Below are 19890 nucleotides of genomic sequence, written 5' to 3'. Positions count from 1 at the left end.
GGAAAATATCATCTCGGTTGGATTGCAGGCTTACATTCCAGCTGCAGCATGGAAATACTAGAAACCATCCAAGGCATCACTGAGCAGGGAGCGATGCTTCGAGGAATTGACCCTGATTTGAAAGGGAAGAGAGTGGGGAGTTGGGGTAAAGGAATCGTTATCCGGAAGCAGACTCCATCCCTGTCAATCCTGCCGGCAGTGATCAAAGTGGATGATACATTACAATGCATTTACTTATATACATAGCGCCTTTCATCCGGCATGTAGCGGAAGGGAGCTGTTCTATAGAAATAAAGGCCTCATAGGGAGAGATCCATTTGGTTATTCTCTTTGGAAATGTGCCCCTGTTTGAACTCCTGCATTTGTGTGGGCACTTACTGGAGTTGCTTAACTGGTCATTAATGGGTCAAAACACACACAAGACCTCACTACAGCACTGTGAATGGAAGCACAAGAAACCCACCCAGCAGAGGAAGAACAACCAGAGTGTAATGCCTGCCCCATACACTGAAGTGCACGGTGACAATCTTCCCTGGGGTTTATAATCCCTGCTCAGCAACTGGCACACTTTCACATTCCATCCCAGCTGGTTGAACTGTGTGGCTTCTATTTCTTCTTAGGATGGCTTAATCTGCTCTGGACTAGCTCAAGACACAGTGCTGGGAGGTGTCCCTGCCCACAGCAGGGGGTTGGAACTGGATGATCTTAAGGTCCTTTCCAACCCAAGTCAGTCTGTGATCCTATGATTCACTGCCTGCCTAAGCCCTTGCAGATGGATGAGCCTGGGGACAGCTCCTCGCCTGGCATTGGTGCTCCTGCTGGGATGCTGCAGCTGGTTCTAGCCCTTAGATGCCCTCCTGATTCCCAATGCCAGTCGGTAATGCTGGGACAGGCACAGGCAGCACCACACAGCATCCCTTCGTGCCAGCCCTGCTCCTGCGGTCCAAAGGAATCTAAAACTAGATGAGCTGATAGAGTGAACCCTTTGCGAATCCAACCAAAACAGCCCAGATGAAACCAACCCAACGACTATCACCAGCTCAGACTGATAAAGGCTTTCCAACCCCTCTCCGCACAAGATGCTCTTTGCCCTTAGCAATCAGGGTAAGCATCAGACATGAGCAACCCATTGGTTCCACCTCAGACAGCTCTTTTGGCTGCAGATATATTGTTCCTTAAGATCCAGCCGCTTTGCTGCAGTGTTTCCTTCTCAACAGTTTCCAACAGCCCAGCAGAAAGAATGATTATAACAGGCTGTGCTGCCCATGCCCACCCCCAGTCCAGATGAACCCCATTCTCAATGCAAGGAGTGATCCCAACCCTACAGCAACGCATCCTTTTGCTCTTCTTCATTCCTCCTCCTCCTGATCCCACCTCCAGGGCTCCCTTAGGGTTTCTATTGCCCAGGCCCTGGGGCTCAGTGGTGGTTCTGGAGATGGATACAGGCTGGAGCGGCTCATCCTGAGCACAGAAAGTGAAACCAGCTCCCAAGCACATTGGCACAGATCCCCTGGATCTAAAGCATCCTTCCCAGTGCCCCAACTCAAGTAATGCCCCTGAGTTGCTCAGTTATGTGGGTGACAGCTTTGCACACCCCAAAACAAAGCCAGCACCAAGCTGAGGAATAGACTTCCTTGGAGAAGCAGGGCCAGGTGGGTAGGATTTACTGAGGGTTTATAGGATTAGAAGCAGGGAGGGAGGCAGAGCACCAGGATTATGGAAAGCACTGGCACGGCAGGGTGAGGAGGTGGTGGCAGCTCTGGAAGGGAGAAGGATGGGGGACAATACTGCTGGCAAACATCTCCAAGGAGACATCAGACATGTCCTGTGGTTGGGTTTGAGCAGTGAGCCTTGCTCACCCCATTGCAGTTCACTTTGGGGTCCCCAAGAACATGCAACAACTGATCCTGTGCCCCCATGGCTCTCCCTGGAATGGTGTCTGTGCCAGGGAGAGACCATCGAGCTCTCCATCCATCCCCTGCAGACCTGGCACTGTGTCACTCCCCTTCCTTGTTCCTTCCCAGAGCATCTGGGGAGCAATGGGCAGCAGATGGGTGAGAGACATTTCCCCCAGTGCTCCGAGCACACCTGCAAAGGGAGCCCAAAGGATGGGTGTGATGTCCTCACACCATGCTCAGTCTCCTGTTTCCCTTAGAGATGGATTCAATGGGTTTCAGGGATTGATGCCCCTGTGGGCAAGAGGACAGGGAGGAAAGGTCCTGCAAGAGATCTGTCAGAGCCTGCCCTGCCTATGCCCTGGATTCCCTTTCCCTTCAATGGTCTCCCTGTCCCCAGCAAACCTACAGCTGATGAAAACCCCACTGGATTAAACCAAAGCACTGCAAAGCAGACACAGCCCTTTGCTGAAAGCCAGAGGCAGCAGCAAAGAGCAGAACAAAGCACTGTCGGAGCGAGCGTGACAGCTCATCTCAGCTGGAGAGAGGCAGCAAATTGGCCACAGCAGGTTACAGCTGCAGCCTATCTCCAGCAAGGCAGAGGTGCACTGAAAGCTGTCATCCTTGCATGGCCTTAAGCCTGCGCCTAGAATTGCACAGGTGCCAGGAGATGCTCTGAATCTCCTTGGTAAGGCCAATTTTAGTACACAAAGGATGCAAGGGCTTTAGGAGCTGCCCATCCATCCAGTCCATCCTGCTTCTCCCCTCCTGGCATCATGGAGCAACCCCCATTAGACAGCAAAACCCAAACCCCAAGTCCACTTTCATGGGTGGTATTGCCCTGCTGATTGCTTCCCTGCTGGAGGCAGCAGCATGGATTACCTCCTGGGGTTGCCTAGGAGGGTCCCAATGGCCACTAAGATATCTGGCCACCTTCATAGCACATCAAAAAGCTTCCTTGCAGGTAGCTGATTTCATCCACACTTTCTCACCCAAACAGAACTCCTTCCTTCATCTGACTTCATCATATTCCAAGCCCCTAAATATCCCAGGATTTGGACATGAATACTGGAAGGTCTCAGAGCCGTCTGATCTGCATTGCTAAGCAATGCCACCTCCTCTCTTTGCATTGCTCAGTTTAACCTCTACCCCCTAACATTTGCAGATATATGCACAAAGCTTAATCTCACAAGGAGCTGGGAGACTCTTGCTCCCTGCAGAGGAGACAGGGGTTTATGATGTTCCACTTTATGTGCCAGGATGGAACAGCTATAGCCATTTCATTGCTCAGGAGGTGAAAAGGGAGCAGGCAATGGGAAGCCTGTGCTGTGGAGACCATAGGATGGGGTTGGGTGTAATGGGATGAACACATTGGATGCAAAAGGTCCCCAGGTTGACCTGCTGAGGGTCTGGCAGAAAAGCAGATGCCCTCTTTCAACTGTGTGCAAGATGGGAACATGCCCCTGTTGGGATGGGAAGCAGGGAGCAAGCCAGTATTACTGTGATCATGGCCACAAGCTGATTGCATTGCCCAAACCAGGGCCCTATGGAAAGGAGGCAAAGACATCATGATAGAGGATAATTGCTGGGGGATAAAATGCACCAACTTCTTCCCCCCAAGCCATGCAGCTCACTCCTATGGCTGCCTCCAAGATACCATAAATCCCATCCCACTTCTGTGTGGCTCTTCTACACTGAGCTAAAAGGACAAAGAGCATCCAAGAAAGTCTTGTACACAGAAAGGGTACAAGGCAGGTAACGAGGCAGGTAATTTGTGACTTCCTATGGTAACACAACCAATGCCACAGCTCCTTCTGTATTATCAATACTTGTAAAATGCTTTCCAAAGCATTAATTGCTTGAGATCAATGGAGTGATTGTATCAGGGAAAATGCAGCACCAATTATGTTGTCAGGGCAATATCATACAGATGGACAGCAGTAAGGCTAGATGGAAGTCTGGAGGATAGGAGAGCACTGGGTAGCCAAGCCAACAAATCTCAGCCACCACCATGATCCTGCTGAAAAGAGGGCCTGATCCTGCCCTGGGAATGGGAATTTTCCAGCAAAATCAGAGCCCAGGGAATAAGCAGGTTGCGTTCTTGTTTGCCATAGATTCACAGGAAGGAATGCTTGATTCCTGGTGCAATCAATCCAGCATGATATAGGCAAGGTAAAGGTAATGTCAAGAATGGTGGGGATATAGCCACACACAGAGATAAGGAGAGGGAATAACCTGAGGCTACGAGAAAATAACTGAGAGTATTCACCTTTTGGAAACAGCAGATGGAATGTGAGAATGGGAATGGGTTTGCAGGAAATATGGGGAAAGTTGGAATGGGATAGGAGCCTGGGGAAAAGGAAATGGGCAATGCAGTTGTTGGCCACTTTCACTTGTATTCTTAAGCCTGAGTTTTGGAGGTTCTTGGCTTGCTCCCGTTGGAACAAGGCTGGGATGCTTCCAAATGGCTTTTTAAGATCCTGCAGGAATTTCTGTTCCCCTGAGGACCATGCAAAGCCCCATCCTTGGCTGGAGCCAGACAGGCTGAAAGCAGAAAGCGGGAAGTCACTGGCCTCCGAAGCATCATTCCTGATTCTCCAGCAGAAGATCATAGGTTTGGAGAAATGACAAGCACCGAAAGGTAATCTAATTTGATGCAGCTCCTCGGTGCTTTCTCAGCATTTGGCTCCGGAGGCTAAGATTCATTCTGGGAAGAGAGCAGAGGCTCTGCAGGGCTGCTCCTGTTGTCCCCATAACGCCGAAATCCCTGAAATCGGAGTTAGCCTTGGTTGCCCCTTGGAGAAACAGGGAATTGTGCATAGCTGGTGGTGAGGTGCCTGGGTTCAATCCCTGCACCTCGTGTTCCCTGCTGTAACAGGGATGATGCAGCTATACTCCATCAGTTCAGCTGGGTATGGGGAAGACTAATTAGCTCCTATCTGCAAGTGCTCCGGAAGGATCTGAGGCATTACAGACATTGGGAAGAACAACAGATTTCCATTCATTCCCCTGGCTTTGCCAAAGAGATTTGGTGGTTTTCCTGCGGAGAGGGAAGGAGGAGACTGATTTCCATCTCCAGCTCATCTGTTTGGGATGCAGCCACTGTGATGGGGCTCATGTGCTTGTTCAGGCAAGGGAGCTGCTTGTTCTTGCAGGCAAGGTCTTAACCATGGCTGGGAAGAGGCAACCAGCTCATGGCTTGCTCTTGCCACACAGTACACTGGGATGAAGCCTTGGGCAAGAGGAGTAATTTCATTGACACCGTTTTAATCCATACCTTTTTGCACATAAAAATTGAGGGTGATGGGCTGCTCACAGCCCAGTGATACAGATGGGGCTTCCCTTGGCCCAGCATGGGGCCACACACTTGGATATAAACCTGGTTCATCTTTACCATGGCATTGTATGGAGACAAGTCAGGATTTGGGGGTTGGAATGTTTTCTTTCCTTCCTCTCCCAGTACCCAAGGATTTGGCATTCTGCAGTCCATTGAGCCCTCTGGCTCCAGTCCAGGAACACCATTAAGTAGGAGTGTTATGGACTGAAGGTTGCTCACAGGCACTTCCCAAACCAAGACAATCAGTTCCATGTTCTCCTCGAAAAAGCCCTTGGCAAGCACATAGTGTAAAGCACATGGGGAGATTTGCACTGACCTGCCCTGTTTCACTCCACTTCAGCTTCTCACATGGAGAAATTCAAGCAGCTACTGAGGATGCTGTAAAGCATTTTGAGGTCGGTTGGCACATGCATGCTTTTATCACAATATGATCTTGGAAAAAAACAATACACTTAGAAAAATATCCCTTTCCCATCACTAACATGGAGTTAAAAACCCCACAAATAACCCACTGCCATGGCTCAATGTAAAGTATTTCAAAGCTAGCTGAAATAGCCATCAACACAAGCACAGCTACACAGGCTCCCATAGACATGGCAGCAGCAAGCTTCAAAGGATAGGTTCCTCTTTAGCCTCTGTCCCATCCTTGAAGCACAGCCAAGATCTGCCTGTCACAGTGACTGTGTTTGGCAATGGCAGTGATCCAACCTCCCAGGTTGCTTTTGCCACTCAGCAGAATTTGGGAATGAGGTCTGCATTGTCCAAAGTGTCCCCTGTCCACATTTCCAAACCAAGCTGAAGTCATTAGGCCTTACAAATTGCTCATTTATCTTGTGAAGGATCCTTCCTGGTACACTCACATCTCACTCCCTTCCCCATCCCTGAACTCTGCAGTATATTAATTAAAGACATCCGATGGCAATAATTAGGCCGGTGTCCTGAATGATGATGGAAGGAGCAGGTTTTACAGATACCACTTTCCAGCTATTCAATATCAGAAAGACTCAGGGAGGATTGATGCACAAATGGTGACTGGCATCTCAGACACATCTGTCCCCAAGAGAAGATGTACAGGAGAAAAGAGAGGACTGGAAGATGCTAATTCAGCCTCAGATCCTGATGGTGCAATGATAGGGACAGTCTCATTGGCCACCTCAGTTGATATCCAGTAGTCAGGGGACCTTGTTGGTAAAAACATGCCCCCCAGATGTTCTTGCTCCAGGTGTGGGTCCTCCCAAGCATCCATGTGGGTGCCAAGACATCCCAAGAACCATCCTTCCTGCACTCCTGGCAGCAGGGCAAGGCATTGCACTGGGTGACTTGCTTTTCCTGTTGTGTGCCAGATGTTCACCTAAATCCTACACAAGCATGATAGGGAAGGTTAGGACTTCTCACCTGCATTGCCCACTATGAAAGGTGGGAATCAGTGATGGCACATGTGCACAATGCCGCATGGATACAGCATCAGCAATAAGTTATCTCCCCCCAGCTCTGTCAATGGTCTCCGTGCCTCTGACCATCACCAGGCCATGCTAAAAACACAGTCAGGTGCTGCTTATGTGGTTGTTAATTTGCCAGAGATATGCTCTGGTAAGTGCTTACACAGGGGAAGAAATAAAGTATGGATTTTTGAGTATGCAAATATAATCTGCAGGCACAAGCACGTGATGGATGTTAGTCATATTGCTTAATGCAAAGCTGGATACATACATACATGATGGGCATAGTGAGGTCCTGGCATCCTTGGAGGGGAGAAGGGGAAGAAGGAAAGGAGAAGGGAGAAAAGCAGTGAAGAACGAAGAGGGAAGGACTAGAGTGGAGCTGTCATGAGCTGCTTTGTAACTGCCTGGATGGTGGGTAGCATTAAGTCTGTTGCTGGGGCTCAACAAATAATGAAGCATTACAAGTCTGCAGCTCCTGTCAACATGGTTAGTTTGCACTTTTAAAAGCTAAATGGCAGGGACCCTCCATCTAAGGAAATAAACCAGTGGAGTTGCTGCATTTGGATGATGTGCCATAGGAGATCACTTTGCAAGCAGGTAGAAATGGGTGCAGGAATGGCTGAGCCAGTGCCTTGTGGGACACCTGCAGCAGCAAGAGCCTGAGGCTGAAGAGAAGAGATGGATCTATACAGCCTCAAGCAAGGGAATCTGCCTCCTCCTCTGCAGATGCAAATAACCACATAGAGTAACTCTGGATGAAATACCACAGAACAGGGATTGCTCAACCACTCGGGAAATCATCTGAAAGGCAGGTTTGCATCATTAGGAGTGATCATCTGGGGGATATGAGCTCCATCCAAAACACGGGAGTCCTTCACGTTCTCATTGCTATGAGGCCTGCTCCAAAGATGCTTTGCAATCAGATCAGCAGAGGGAAGCTACTTCCCTCACTGGCAAACATTAATGTGCGTCATGGTGCTGGAAAGATATTTGCTGATATTTGCTCTTACAGATGGGAAACTGAGGCTCAGAGTGAGGTGGAGGATGAGCTCCTCCAACAAAATGAGGTGTGTGCCTCTTTCTGCTGCAGGCACAAAGTGGCTCTGCACAGCCCACAGCAAACATATGGAATGGGGCAAAGCCTCGAAGCTGATGTCCTACCTCTGAAGATAAGCCAGGCTACAGGAATTACGCCATTTTCCACAGGGAATGGCCAGCAATGAGTATGTGCCTTTATAATACTAATTACATAAAAACCACGTATGGAAATTCAGCTCGGATAACATCTGTGAGATGAGCATCCTCCCATACCCATGACCAGGTCCAGACTCTCCTGATAACAACTTCTGAGGCACTTTGGCTATTTGCTTTAAGAGGGAAAAAGCTCAATTATCTCTCCCTGTGCAGGAAAACACAAGTCCATCCTGAGCATCCCCTCCCTCTTCTCCCTTATTGCTCCTGCTTCCCCCCGCCTGTTTGCATTAGTAATTGCCTTTTCCAGCCAGCATTTGGAGAAATGCTTTAAGCCATTACAATGGCAATCAGATCCTGGCATCGCTAATTCTGATGGGGCTCATAATGCGTCTCAGGCCAGTCGTGATTTTCCTTAAAGTGCCAGGTTCTGGAGCCAGGAAAATGGAACTTTTCAAAACAAAAGAACAGGAAAAAAAGAAACTTCCAGTTTTCCCAGGAGTGGGAAGTGCCAGATTCACTGGAGACAGCTGAGGGAGCATCATCCCCTGCTGAAATGGGGCCAATGGACAGATGAATCCCTGCGGATTCAGCCACTGAGTGGGGCTAAAACTAGGATGAGGCTTTCACACAAGGGGTGAGAAACACATTAACATATCACTCAACTCCTTTATTACAGCTAATGTGCTCCTCTCACAAAGCAGAGTGAAATCGGGCTAATACTTAGTCCATTAATCCCTCAGCGCTCTAATCCTCATCGCAAACTCTGTGATCTCACCCCATTTCTGAGCAGAGCTCACAGGAGTAAGGGCTAATACTCCATTGCTCACACACAGTCCTGTATGGCAGCACCAGGCTTTGGGGGTCCATGGGATGAGGCTGAGCTCCCCATGGATGTGGGATCCAAGGCTGCACCAGGAGCAGGGATAGCACAGGATGAGGTGAGGTGAAAGCAAGATTTACTTCTATCATGTCAGATAAATGGTCAATCTCTTATTCAGTCCAGGGAAACACCCCATAGACCCAAAGCGATGCTCTGAGCAGGGAATTGTACCTTTCTAGCAATCATTTTGGTGCAAATGTCTGCAAATTTAGAGACCTTGCTCCGGCTATTCACTCATTCATGAAAATTCATGATGCTCTGCTGTGTGCTAGGAGTAAGTGGAACATCTTCAGGGAATCATTTTGGGAAAGGAGCGGATGTTCTAAGGGAATGCCCATGCACTGACTGCAATTTTTAAGGATTTTTGATTCAGAAGGAAGAATCTGTCTTTGATAAGCCAATATCAAACCCCAAAATACAACCACCATTCAAATGTCTGGGGCTTTTTTAACTCCAATCTCCCCTTTTTTGTTAACAAATAGATTAACTGTAAGTTAAACAGCAAACTAGCATCAAGACTCTCCTGTAACTACTGCAAACTCCTGCCAAAAAATTCCTCTATTTCCCAGGGTTTCAGTCAATGTCAAAGCCAGACCCCAAACAGCTAAAACCTGACAAACCCCATAAGGCACATACTAAACCACAGTGTTGCCTCCTCCAGGACCATCAACAGCTCCATCCTGCTCGGATGTATCTCCAAGTCATGCCTACGTTAATACAGATCATTCATCTACATCAGGGTTACCTGATTCGGAGCATTCAACATTTATCAGGTTCATTTTAAAATCGAGGCATTTTTAAACAGAGGCATTTTTAGCTCTCATCTGCTGGTTTCCAAGCCTGTAAGAATGACTTCTCTGCAATAGCCTGGGTGGAAACCTTGCTTCGAAAATGAAGCTGAAAATCTTGCAAAATCACATGATTCCACAAGCTGGAGCTTCAAGGGGAAAAAAAACCACTCAGCTACAGGAGCAGATGTCACCCAACCACGAGGGGCCGCATGGGATATCAAATCACATGCAAATACCCTGAGATTTGCATTAAAAGCCATGAGAAACCCACCCCAGCATCCCCAGTGAGAGGTTATTGAAAGAGTGCTTCATGACTTAGGTCACCCTCTATTATGGGTTAAGGAGAGAGGTGTGTAGAGGGCAGATTGCCCCAGGGTTGGGGTCCTACAGCATCCTCTGGAGCTGCATAGAAGATGGAGTGAGGGTCTGAGCCTGTCTGACAGTCTTTATCTCACATCCTTTCCCCTAGGGTCAAAATCCTTCTTCCTCTGTCCTAAGCTGTACCTGAATCTAAGCATCATGTTCCAGTGAGATAAGTTATTACCATGAGTTCATGTCATCTATTTTTAATGATGCTGGTCACAATCTTCATTTAGTATTTTGATTCATTTTCTGTATGCTCAGTGGGTCCTGATGCCTCAGCTCTGGCTCTCCTATAACCACTGCGAGCAACTTCTGTACCAAATCCAGGCAGTGAGATGCTTCATCAACAGAGTTCATAGCTTTTATCTTTAATTATCAGGTTCTTAGGGGGTTGTCTGGATCTGCAGGAAGCAGGAGGATGGGGAATCAGGGCGCACTTGTATTTGCTTGTTTCCGCCCACTATTTAAAGTGCATCAACAATTCCTTCCCGGCAGCAAAATAAGATGAGAGCTGGTACTTTTAAGGTAATTCTGACATCCGTGCTATGAATAGACTGCATGGAAATTTGCCCTCACTAGCTGGTTCCCTGCTGCTATAGAGGAACCCGTGGAAAACCCCGCTATGGAGAGAGGCATGAGGCAGCTGTCAGAGATGCTGCTGCCCTTAGAGGCACTGGTGGTTCATTCAAAACCCCTTCCTGGACCAGCATCACAGCATCCCCAGTGCATCCCCCCCAAGAGCAGCAAAGGGCCTGTTTTCTGCCAAATATCTCATGTTTTTCACCTCCTCACCCATATTAAAGCCATTTGGTTGGTAGCTCCTGGTGCACCTGCTAAGAGACCAGCTGGAAGTGTCACCAGTGTCCCTGCAGAGGTGGGGAAACTGGGGCAGGACAGGCTGCGAGACAGCCCACTCCAGCAGCTCCCACTGCACTGCTTTCCTCTCCCCATCACTTGCAAAGCAGGAACGTTTCCCAGCCTGGGCCAAGAAAACCTACATGCCTACTCACATGGTGCTAACAATGAAAACACTAATTATATTCACTCACCTATCAAAGGGATGATTCATTTAGGTGAGTGGGCACGGAGGATTACACAAGATAAGCACCACGATGAGACTGCCCGTCTGTTTTGGGGTAGCCCTCCTGAGAAACAAGGCTGTGTGCAGCACATGGGAACCTGGGATGTGGGTAGCAGAGGGAGGGACCCAGCATGGACCAGGGAATCACTGCGAGCCATTCCCTAAAGGGCTGGCTGGGCAAAGGGAACCCAAGCAAGGGGCTGGTGCCCTCCATGAGACCCTGTCTGGGTTTGGATCCCAAATTCTCAGATGGGGAGAGGTGGAGGGAGGAGAAGAACAGCATTGAAAGGGCAAAAGCAGATCTGGGGCTTCCTTCATGCATCCCACCTCATCCATCCCCACAACCACGGTGTCAGCAGCTAAACCCATACCCAATGCACAGCACTAGGATTCCCATGGCAAACCTGCAGCTACCACTCAAACCATCCCCAGGGTAAAATCCTGAGTGCTTCCAAACTGTCCAAGGAGTTACAGAAAGGCAGAAAGCAGCTGAGATGTCCCCAGACCTGCTCAGGTGGAGGTCTCCAATAGGAGGTCTCCAACTCTCTGCTCTAGAGAGGTTCCACCAGCTCCAGCAAGGACCACAGCAGCAGCTCCGGCTCACATAGGCACTGATCCAGGTGGATGCAGCCCCTGTCAACTGAAGCAAGGGAGCAATCCTGCTCCCTCTCTGGACCTGGGCTGAATCAAGCTTGGCAAATAAGCAGTGCAACTCCAGCATCCGACTGAAGCAACCCTCAGGATCCTGGTTTATGTAATACCAGGGAGCTTCTGGATGGGGGCAGGAGGGATTTTTGGCAGGAAGATAAGGATGTGTCCACAGTATTGAGGTTTAGGGGGGTCCAAGTGCATGTGCACATGCAGGGGAAAGACAGGACAGTGCATATATGTGCCATACATGGGTCAGGCATGTGCCAAGGAGGTTGGGCAAAGTACAGGCTTATAGGGGGACAGCACGGCTGCATTTGCGTAGTCGGGCTCTGTGGGATAGGTTTACATTGATGGACATGTATCCACACAGCTCAGGGAACACAGTTCCCATTCACCTGGGTTGGAGAGGGCTGTCTCCGGGCTGGGGGCACACCACGTGCATGTGGGTATGCATGAGAAGGGGCGAAGCGGAGTGGGGAGAAGAGGCGTGTGTGCATGGCGATGAGTGTGCCCGTGTGGGAGGTGTGAGAGCTGCAAGCTGCATGTGGGGGAAGCATGTGTGTGTGTGCGAGCACCCGGCATGGGGGGGACGGTACCCAGGGTGGTGAGCAGGGACAGGGCATGGGGATGGCAGCGTGGCTGAGGCCACTGCATCCCATTGCTCTGTGTCCAAGCCCTGTGCATCAACACGTGAGCATCAGCCATGCAAAGTATCACTGCCCAAGATAGTGCCTGATGGAGTGTTGGGTTTGTCCTCACCTGTTATTGTGTAAGGGAATGGGGAAACTGGAGCTAAACCCATGGGTTTTGGGGCACATTGCTTCCAGAGCCTCGCTGTGCATTTAGGGACCCATCCCCTAGCCATGGTTGATGTGCTAAAAAAGCATAATGCAAGGGATGAATATTTATCTGTGGGTGGCAAGTGACAGATGCTGGGGCGAGGATTCTAGGATACTTCAGTTTGATGAAGGTAATAGCTTGAATAGATTAATGAGAAACATCCTTCCCAACAGTTGCCTCCTCTGTGCCATAGCTACTCAGCCACCCTTCCAGCAGAGCTCCTGCACACATCGGCTTCTTGCATCTAAACGCTCAAAGTTCATAGTGTTCAGTATCCAGAAGGCTGGAAATGTCCAACTTTGGGGTTTTCCACCCAGAACTGATACAGGCAACAGGGAAAGGGCCACCGGCTCTGAATACTTGTTCAACCACATTGGTGAACGTGCATTTTTGGCTGGGTTCAGTCACTCCATGGTGACTGCCCAACTGAAATGGGGAGAAGCTGGTGTGGAGGAGCCTGGCCGGGGCGCACATGGGGTGTCCCTACTCCTGGCAGCACAATGGGCTTGGCCACAGGTACAACCATCACTCTGCATCTCCCCTCCTAGGAAGGATTCAGAGCATTTTGCTACAGACCCTGCCCTTTTCTCCCACTGATCTCCTACCTCCCCCTATAATGACAAACATGCAGTACAGCTCCTCGGTCCCCAGGCACCAAGAGCCCAGTCTGGCCTGACAAGATGGAAGAGGAAGCTCTTTGCTTCTGGTAGGTTCTCAGAAATGGTGAAACAACCGGTAAACCACCCAGTTTGGGGCTGCTCCCCAGGATTCCCAAACCACTGCATCACTGCAGGTGATGGGGACCATGCTGGCATGGGGGCACGTGTGTGCCCTGCAACACCCAGCCCTCAGAGAGCTGTAGTTTGTTAACACTTCTGTTTGCCTTCCTGCAACCCTCCCCAATAAAGACTGGATGCCATAAGGGGAGCAAGAAGACAGCTCTCACACTGAGCACACAGAACCCCCCCCACATCCCCTCCTGACCGCTTTGAATGTGGGAGACCACAATTGTTCTCTGGCCAAGCAGCTTTATTCCCAGCTGAAGGACTGCTGGGATTTATGGATGGCTCGGAAACGCACACCTGGCAGATCCCAGCCCAGACCCCAGCATTATTCCAGGCGGCTGAAACAAAAGGTTGCAGCTATATTTGCCTTTAGGAGAGAGCCACCAGCATGAAATTATCATTAAAACCCAAGATATTGTTCCACTTCTCCCTTCCAGAGCATAAAAGACCAGCTGCAGGAAGTGTTTAATCTTGCCTGCCTGTATAATCACAAAGCAACCAACTGGGTTTTATAGAGAAAGGTCTTGCAGCACCTTTCGGGAAGGCTGTGATGAAGCTCATCAATGCTGTAATTTCCTTAATGAAGCAAAATAATGGAAAATTATAATATCTTAAATAAATTAATAAAGAGCCTGCTTTAGATGGACACATTTGCAGTGAAAGAAGGGGGCAGTGGTGCTGAATGTCCCTGGCCACTGGTAGGTAGGCCTGCCTCGGATTATGGTGGCAATAGAGATGGAAGTAGCCACAAACCATGAGACAGGATGATACAGCCACTTACAGCAAAGCACCAGCTGCTTCTCTAGTTCAGCCTTTAAGCTTGTTTAAGTCCAGCAATATTTTGTTTTGGGTCGCTCCAATTGGGTTTTCCTGTTTTCCATTTAATCCCAGTTTCCCCTCAACATCTCGTTAAGCCACGTTCACAGCAGAGAATAGCTTTGATGATCCCTCTAAGCCCCTACGCTAAGCATTAAGCTGCAAACTAGGAATGTAAGACTCTTGTCTGTATTAAAGTCTTCTGCCTGGTATTATTGAGCATGGGGCTGCATTTGGAGGGGCTGCAGGGCACACAAAGACCCCAGCTCCTCCTTGGGAGCATTGGCAGCACTAGAGGTGCACCCATCTGCACTGGACACCCCTACACACTCATTTCCCCCCTGCCCTGGGTTGCTTCAATACAAATCCTACAGGTCCCAGTGATGCAGTGAGAACTGCAAATCCCATGTGCAATTTGGGTTGTCTCCTGATGGCTCAGCCCATCCCCATCCTCCAACCATCACTGGGTGAGAGCTGGGTGTCCTCCCCCACCAGTGCAGCCAGCTCCCATCCCCAAAAACCCTGATTGAGGAGAGAAGGGGGCAGGACCTGGCACCAGGGACCCATTGAACATGTGGGGCTACCTGTGGCAAAGAGCTGCGCCGATGCCACAATGGGCTGGTTCCCTGTCTCCTATGGGGTATGGGCATCCCTGCCTCCACACCAGCAGGCTGCAAACTCCCAGACTCCAGCCTTAACCCAGGATCCCCGTTTGAAGGTTTCCACCCTACAGCATCACCCACCCTGAATGGGAAGGTATCAATGCAGCACCTACCTCCATCTGAGTAGGTCTCTGTCCCGTAGCCATCCTGTAATCCATTGCTCCAGGTGCCTTCGTACTTGGCCCCATTTCCAGTGCATTCTCGGACCCCGTACCGTCCCTTAAATCCATGGGTCCACTCTCCTTTGTACACCCACTTCCCTTTGCTCTCCATGCCAATGCCATGGCGCTTGCCCTGCGCCCAGGTGCCCTGGTAAGTGTTGCCGCTGGGCCAAGTGTAGACCCCCAGCACCTCAAAGCCGTGACTCCAGGAGCCCGAATATTCACCTTGACCCTTCGGGCCGGTACAGATTCCGTGGCCATGAGCCTTTCCGTCCTCCCAGCCTCCACAGTACGACCCTCCATCGTCAAAATTAAACCTTCCCCCACTGGACATGCATGTAATTCGGTTTGCAAATCCCCCAAAAGGTGAAAAAAAAAAGAAAAAAAGAAAAGATAAAAAAAAAAGGGGGGGAGGGGGAAAGATAAAGATTAAAAAAAGCAGGAAATAAAATGCGAACGATGACTTGGGAAAAAAGAGAATTTAAAAATCAAATCAATCGCAATCATGCACCAGATCCAAGGGAGCTGCTTAAGTCAGTTTCTTGTGATTATTCATTCTCTGGGAGTACGTTCAGGATCAGTTCTCTCTTCCCCTGCTGTGGAGACAGTATCATTAAACAACAAAAAAAATAGCAGCAAGAACAGCAGCAGCTATTGGGTTTTGGTGCAAACGACTCCACCTAAAAACCATCCACGGCAGGAACGGGGGTGGGGGAGGAAAAAAGGGAAAAATAGGGGAAAAAAGGGAAAAAATGGGGGGGGATGTAAAAAAAAAGAGGCCAAATTCCAAGAGATGGAGCAGGAGCCTCGGGCAGCGCCGCGGCTCTCACAGCCCCCGCTGCGCCCCGAGCCCCGGGCTGCCCGCCCGCCCGGCCTGGCTGCGGAGCGGGGCCGGAGGCGGCGGCGGCCGCATGGCGGGGGTGCTGCGGGTGCAGGGGCTCAGCAGCAGCAATGCGGCTCCGCGGCCGCTCCCGTTCGGCTCCCCCCGCTCCGCGCACGCAGCCGGCGCCCTAAAACCTCAACATCGCCTCCGCTGTATCCTTACAGACCCCCCCCCACCCCGCCCCGAACCCCCCCCTCTCCGTCCGTCCGTCCGTCCGCCTGACTCTATGTCTGTCTGTCCGCCCCCAGCAAACCTCACGCTCGGGAGGACCCGCTCGCCTCGCCCAGCGGATCCCGCATCTCGGCCGGAGGATGCTCGGGAATGAGGCTGGATGCTGCGGTGAGGGGATGGGAAACGGCCTCTCTCCGCTCACGCAGAGCTCACCCCCCCACACAAACGCACACACACCCGCACCACCACCTCCTGCTCCCTACAGGGATAAATCCTGCTTATTAATGAGAGGATCCTGGGCTTTCTGCTCTGCCTCAGCTCCCGGCTCCGGGCTCAGGGTGGATTTAAAGAGACAGGAACTGCGTCTCCTTCGCCTCCCTCCCCGCAAGGCCGCAGCCCCCCGCTCCCCCCAGCACCCCACCGCGGCTCCGGGATGCTCCTATTTATCCCTTCATCTCTCCCACGCCCCGCTACCGCCTCCTCTCCTTCGATGCGACGAGGGGCGGCTGCTCCCTGCCAGACCCCAGGTCCCCGTTTCCCAGTGCGGGGACAACGGGAAAGGACCAAACGCGTTCGTTCAGCGCCGGCAGAGCCAAGTCTCCGGGCAGACTTCGCTCCGTGCTGGGGTCCAGCACACTGCGACTGCAACACGGTTATTTATTCATGGAAAGGCCACGGTTTATGGCAGCGGTCCCGGCTGTATCCCCTCCTGGCTGCGCTGATGGTCCTCTCTCTTCAACACAGGGCACCTCAATGGGGCCCTTCCTATCCACTGGGAAGGGGCAAAGCAGCAGGAAGCCCTCAGTCCGGTCCACAGATTGATTTCTTGTTTTTATCCAGAATTGATGAAGATGTGGAATTCTCCCCAGGCAGTGGCAACAGCTTCATGCCACTGGAGCACAAGGGATGCTGATCCAGGTGTTTCCCTCTGGAAGATGCTCTTGCCACTGGCCATATACCCCCTTGTTTCTAAGTGTGACAAGCATATGTGGCACAGGGGTGTCTGTGCAGGGCTGTTTGCATGTATATTTGTCTTAATACATGACTGTAATGCACAAGTCTTAAGGAAAAATCCAGGTTGATGTAAACATAAACCCACCATCAATGAAGACAAAGTTGGTTTGTAGATTAATACAGGAGCTTGACCCCTATAAGATCCTTGGGGTCCCTTTCAACCTGGTATTCCATGAAAAGGATGGACCCTGACACTGTCCCTTTGAGGGTGTTCAGAGAGCTGTATGAGGTCCTTGTGAGGCTGCTTTCCATAGTCTTTGAGAAGTCATGGAGACTGGGGGATGTCCAAGTAGACTGGAAGTAGATGAGTGTCACCCTCATCTACAAGGAGGGCTCATAGGAGGATCCAGGAAATTATTGGCCCCTAAGTCTTATTTCACTCAGTTATGGAGTGAATCTTCCTGGGTGATATCACAAGTCAAATTATAGGATCATAGGATCGCAGATTGGAAGGGACATCAAGGATCATCTGGTCCAACTTTCCTTGGCAAAAGCATGAACTAGATAAGATGTCCCAGCATCTTGTCCAGCTGAATCTTTAGTGTCCAGCACTGGGGAATCCACCACTTCACTGGGGAGATTATTCCAATGGCTGGTTGTTATTGAGAAAAATGTTCCTCTTGTGCCCAATGGGAATCTCCCTAAGAGTAAGTTGTAGGGAGATTGGAAGGGACCTCAAGATGATCACTGATGTTCCTTCCAACCTTATTCTATGATTCTATGAGCAAAGGAGGAGCTCTGACAAAAAATAAAACGATAAGGCACTTTTTTGCCTTATAAGGCAAAATCTGGGCAATGTATGGAAGCACAGTTCTTCAGGAAAATCTCCACTAGGACTTCCAGGAGCACTGGCTCATATTTGCATCCTGCCATCACAACTGGAGTTACTGGAGAGCTAGTTTTGAGCCAAGACTATTAACTGAGATTCGAGACTCAGCTCAGCCAGAACCTCGAGGATAAAAATGAGCTGAATAAACCCTGGTGATGGAAACCCATAGGATTTAGGTATTTGCATCCCCATGGAAGGGATGGTTACACTCAGTATGTGCCTCTATTGCCCACCTATAGGAAGTTTCAGACTGTGTCTTCCCCTTCAGGTTTTCCTTTCTGTATCAATGCATTTTCTTGTCCATCCATTGAAACACATCACCAAGCTCATCTGGAAGAAAACCTTCCTCTGCCTCAGAGCTGGAGAGATGAGATGCAGCCAGAGTGGCTGGAGATTTCCCACTGAAACGCTTGTTTTCCAGTCAAAAATGTCTTTTCAAACCACACTGAGCTTTTTGTGAATGCAGGAATTGCCCTCCTTGTACATTGAAGGGTTTTGTTGTTTTTTTTCCTAAAAATCACACATTTCAGGCACTGCATTTTTGGCAAATGCAAGCTCCCATATTTTCATGGAAAGAGACTTTGGGTGAAAACCCCCAAATTTCCAAGCAGAACACTGCAACCAAAGTTACTTAAATGCATATTAAAATTTTGTCAGAGAAAGAAAAGAAATTCCATCCCCTTTCTGGTATTTTGTCAGTAGTTTAACACGTTTATAGTAGTTTTATGTGTTAACTGGCACATTAATTAATGGCCAGCTATTCCCTCTGTGGACTTCAATGGGGTACAGAAACCATAGGCTAATGCCTATGGTGCACACACAGCAAGGTGCAAAACATCTCTGGCGAATGTGGGACGCTGCTCCTAATAAAATAGGGTTAAAAGGACCTATGTTTTAAATGAAATGTTTAAAAGAACAGCATATTTACTGGTACCTGGCGAAAACCAAACCACTAACAACAATCTGCTGAGGAAGAAGAATGAGATATGCTCGTGTCAAGTGCCAGTGCAGGGCTGTTGGTGGTGCATGGTTTTAAAATGAGCATGATTCTGGGAACAGCACCTTTATGGCCAGTTTCTACACCAAAAATGCAGACACATTACATCTTTGGTTCACAACCATTTAGGTTCTGTGGTGTGCCCATAGCCTGCCTTGATGCCCTGGGGCTGGAGTGGAGGGTTTGGTCAGAAAGGACCACCTTGGTTATTAAAGGGTATAAAGGATGGGCTTCAGGATGCTCCAGAAATCACCTAAAGCCATGTTGGCAGCCAAATAAGGAAAACTGTGGGAATACCAGGCAAAAGGGCTGCATGGACAACTACATATGCCTGGGTGATCATGAGGTGGTGGTTGACTAGGACACAGCCACACTGCTGTCCCTGAGCCTGTCCCCAAATAAATCCGGTTTTCCCAGCAAAGGTCAGGATTTAGTTCAAAACAAAACCTCACACCCCATCCATCTGCAGTCCTTACTGCCTTGGGGAGTCCTTTCAGGCCAGTGTGTGTTTCCTCAGTGCTGAGGATGTGAGGGAGGCTGATGGAGAGGAGATTCCAGGTTAGATTTCACACCAGCCCTGAATATCAGCAGGGTTTTCCCTCTGGAAGATGCTTTTGCTACCAGTGAGAGTCAGGCTGATCTCCACAGATGCTGCTGTTCCAGAGCTGGAGCTGGACTGTCTTTGAGCTGCAGCAGGATTTCTCCAGTATATTTGACTAACTCTGGAGATATTGTCCCAAAGGGTACAGACAGCATTAGATAGGGCTTTAAGTTGGTTTTCTAATAACCTGGTGCACATGTGGATGAGGGGAGTGAGGTGACATTTGGGATAAAAGAATAATGATGAAAAAAATACAATAAAAGGCAAATCAGCTTATGGTAAGTAACTGAGTATGAATGGGGGAAGGCAAAATAGCATTGAGCAGCGGGAGCAATGCGAATTATACAGAATAAAATCAGCACCAGCTTATTCCTGTTATGCCTTGCAGTAAAAACACTGGTGGAAAGGCACAGAACTCTGGCTGATCCCATCCTTTGCATGCAGAAACCTCCCTGGCTCTATAAAGAGCAGGGCACAACCCAATGGAGCAGCCCCTG

General features: G+C 49.6%; 1 protein-coding gene across 1 annotated transcript in view; it reads right to left on the bottom strand.

Moving 5' to 3' along the window:
* Nucleotides 1-15305, bottom strand: part of JPH3 (junctophilin 3) — a 55914-nt gene extending 40609 nt beyond the window's left edge. The window contains exon 1 of the mRNA XM_005144916.4: nt 14851-15305. Coding sequence (XP_005144973.1) covers nt 14851-15232 — 382 coding nt within the window. The 5' untranslated portion in view covers nt 15233-15305. The remainder of the gene's footprint in view (nt 1-14850) is intronic.
* Between the last annotated feature and the right edge of the window lie 4585 nt (nt 15306-19890).

The sequence above is a fragment of the Melopsittacus undulatus genome, chromosome Z (genome assembly GCF_012275295.1).
Source record: "Melopsittacus undulatus isolate bMelUnd1 chromosome Z, bMelUnd1.mat.Z, whole genome shotgun sequence".
Classification (NCBI taxonomy): Eukaryota; Metazoa; Chordata; class Aves; order Psittaciformes; family Psittaculidae; genus Melopsittacus; species Melopsittacus undulatus.
Note: the sequence above shows the minus strand (reverse complement) of the source record. Positions and strands in the feature narration are given on the sequence as shown.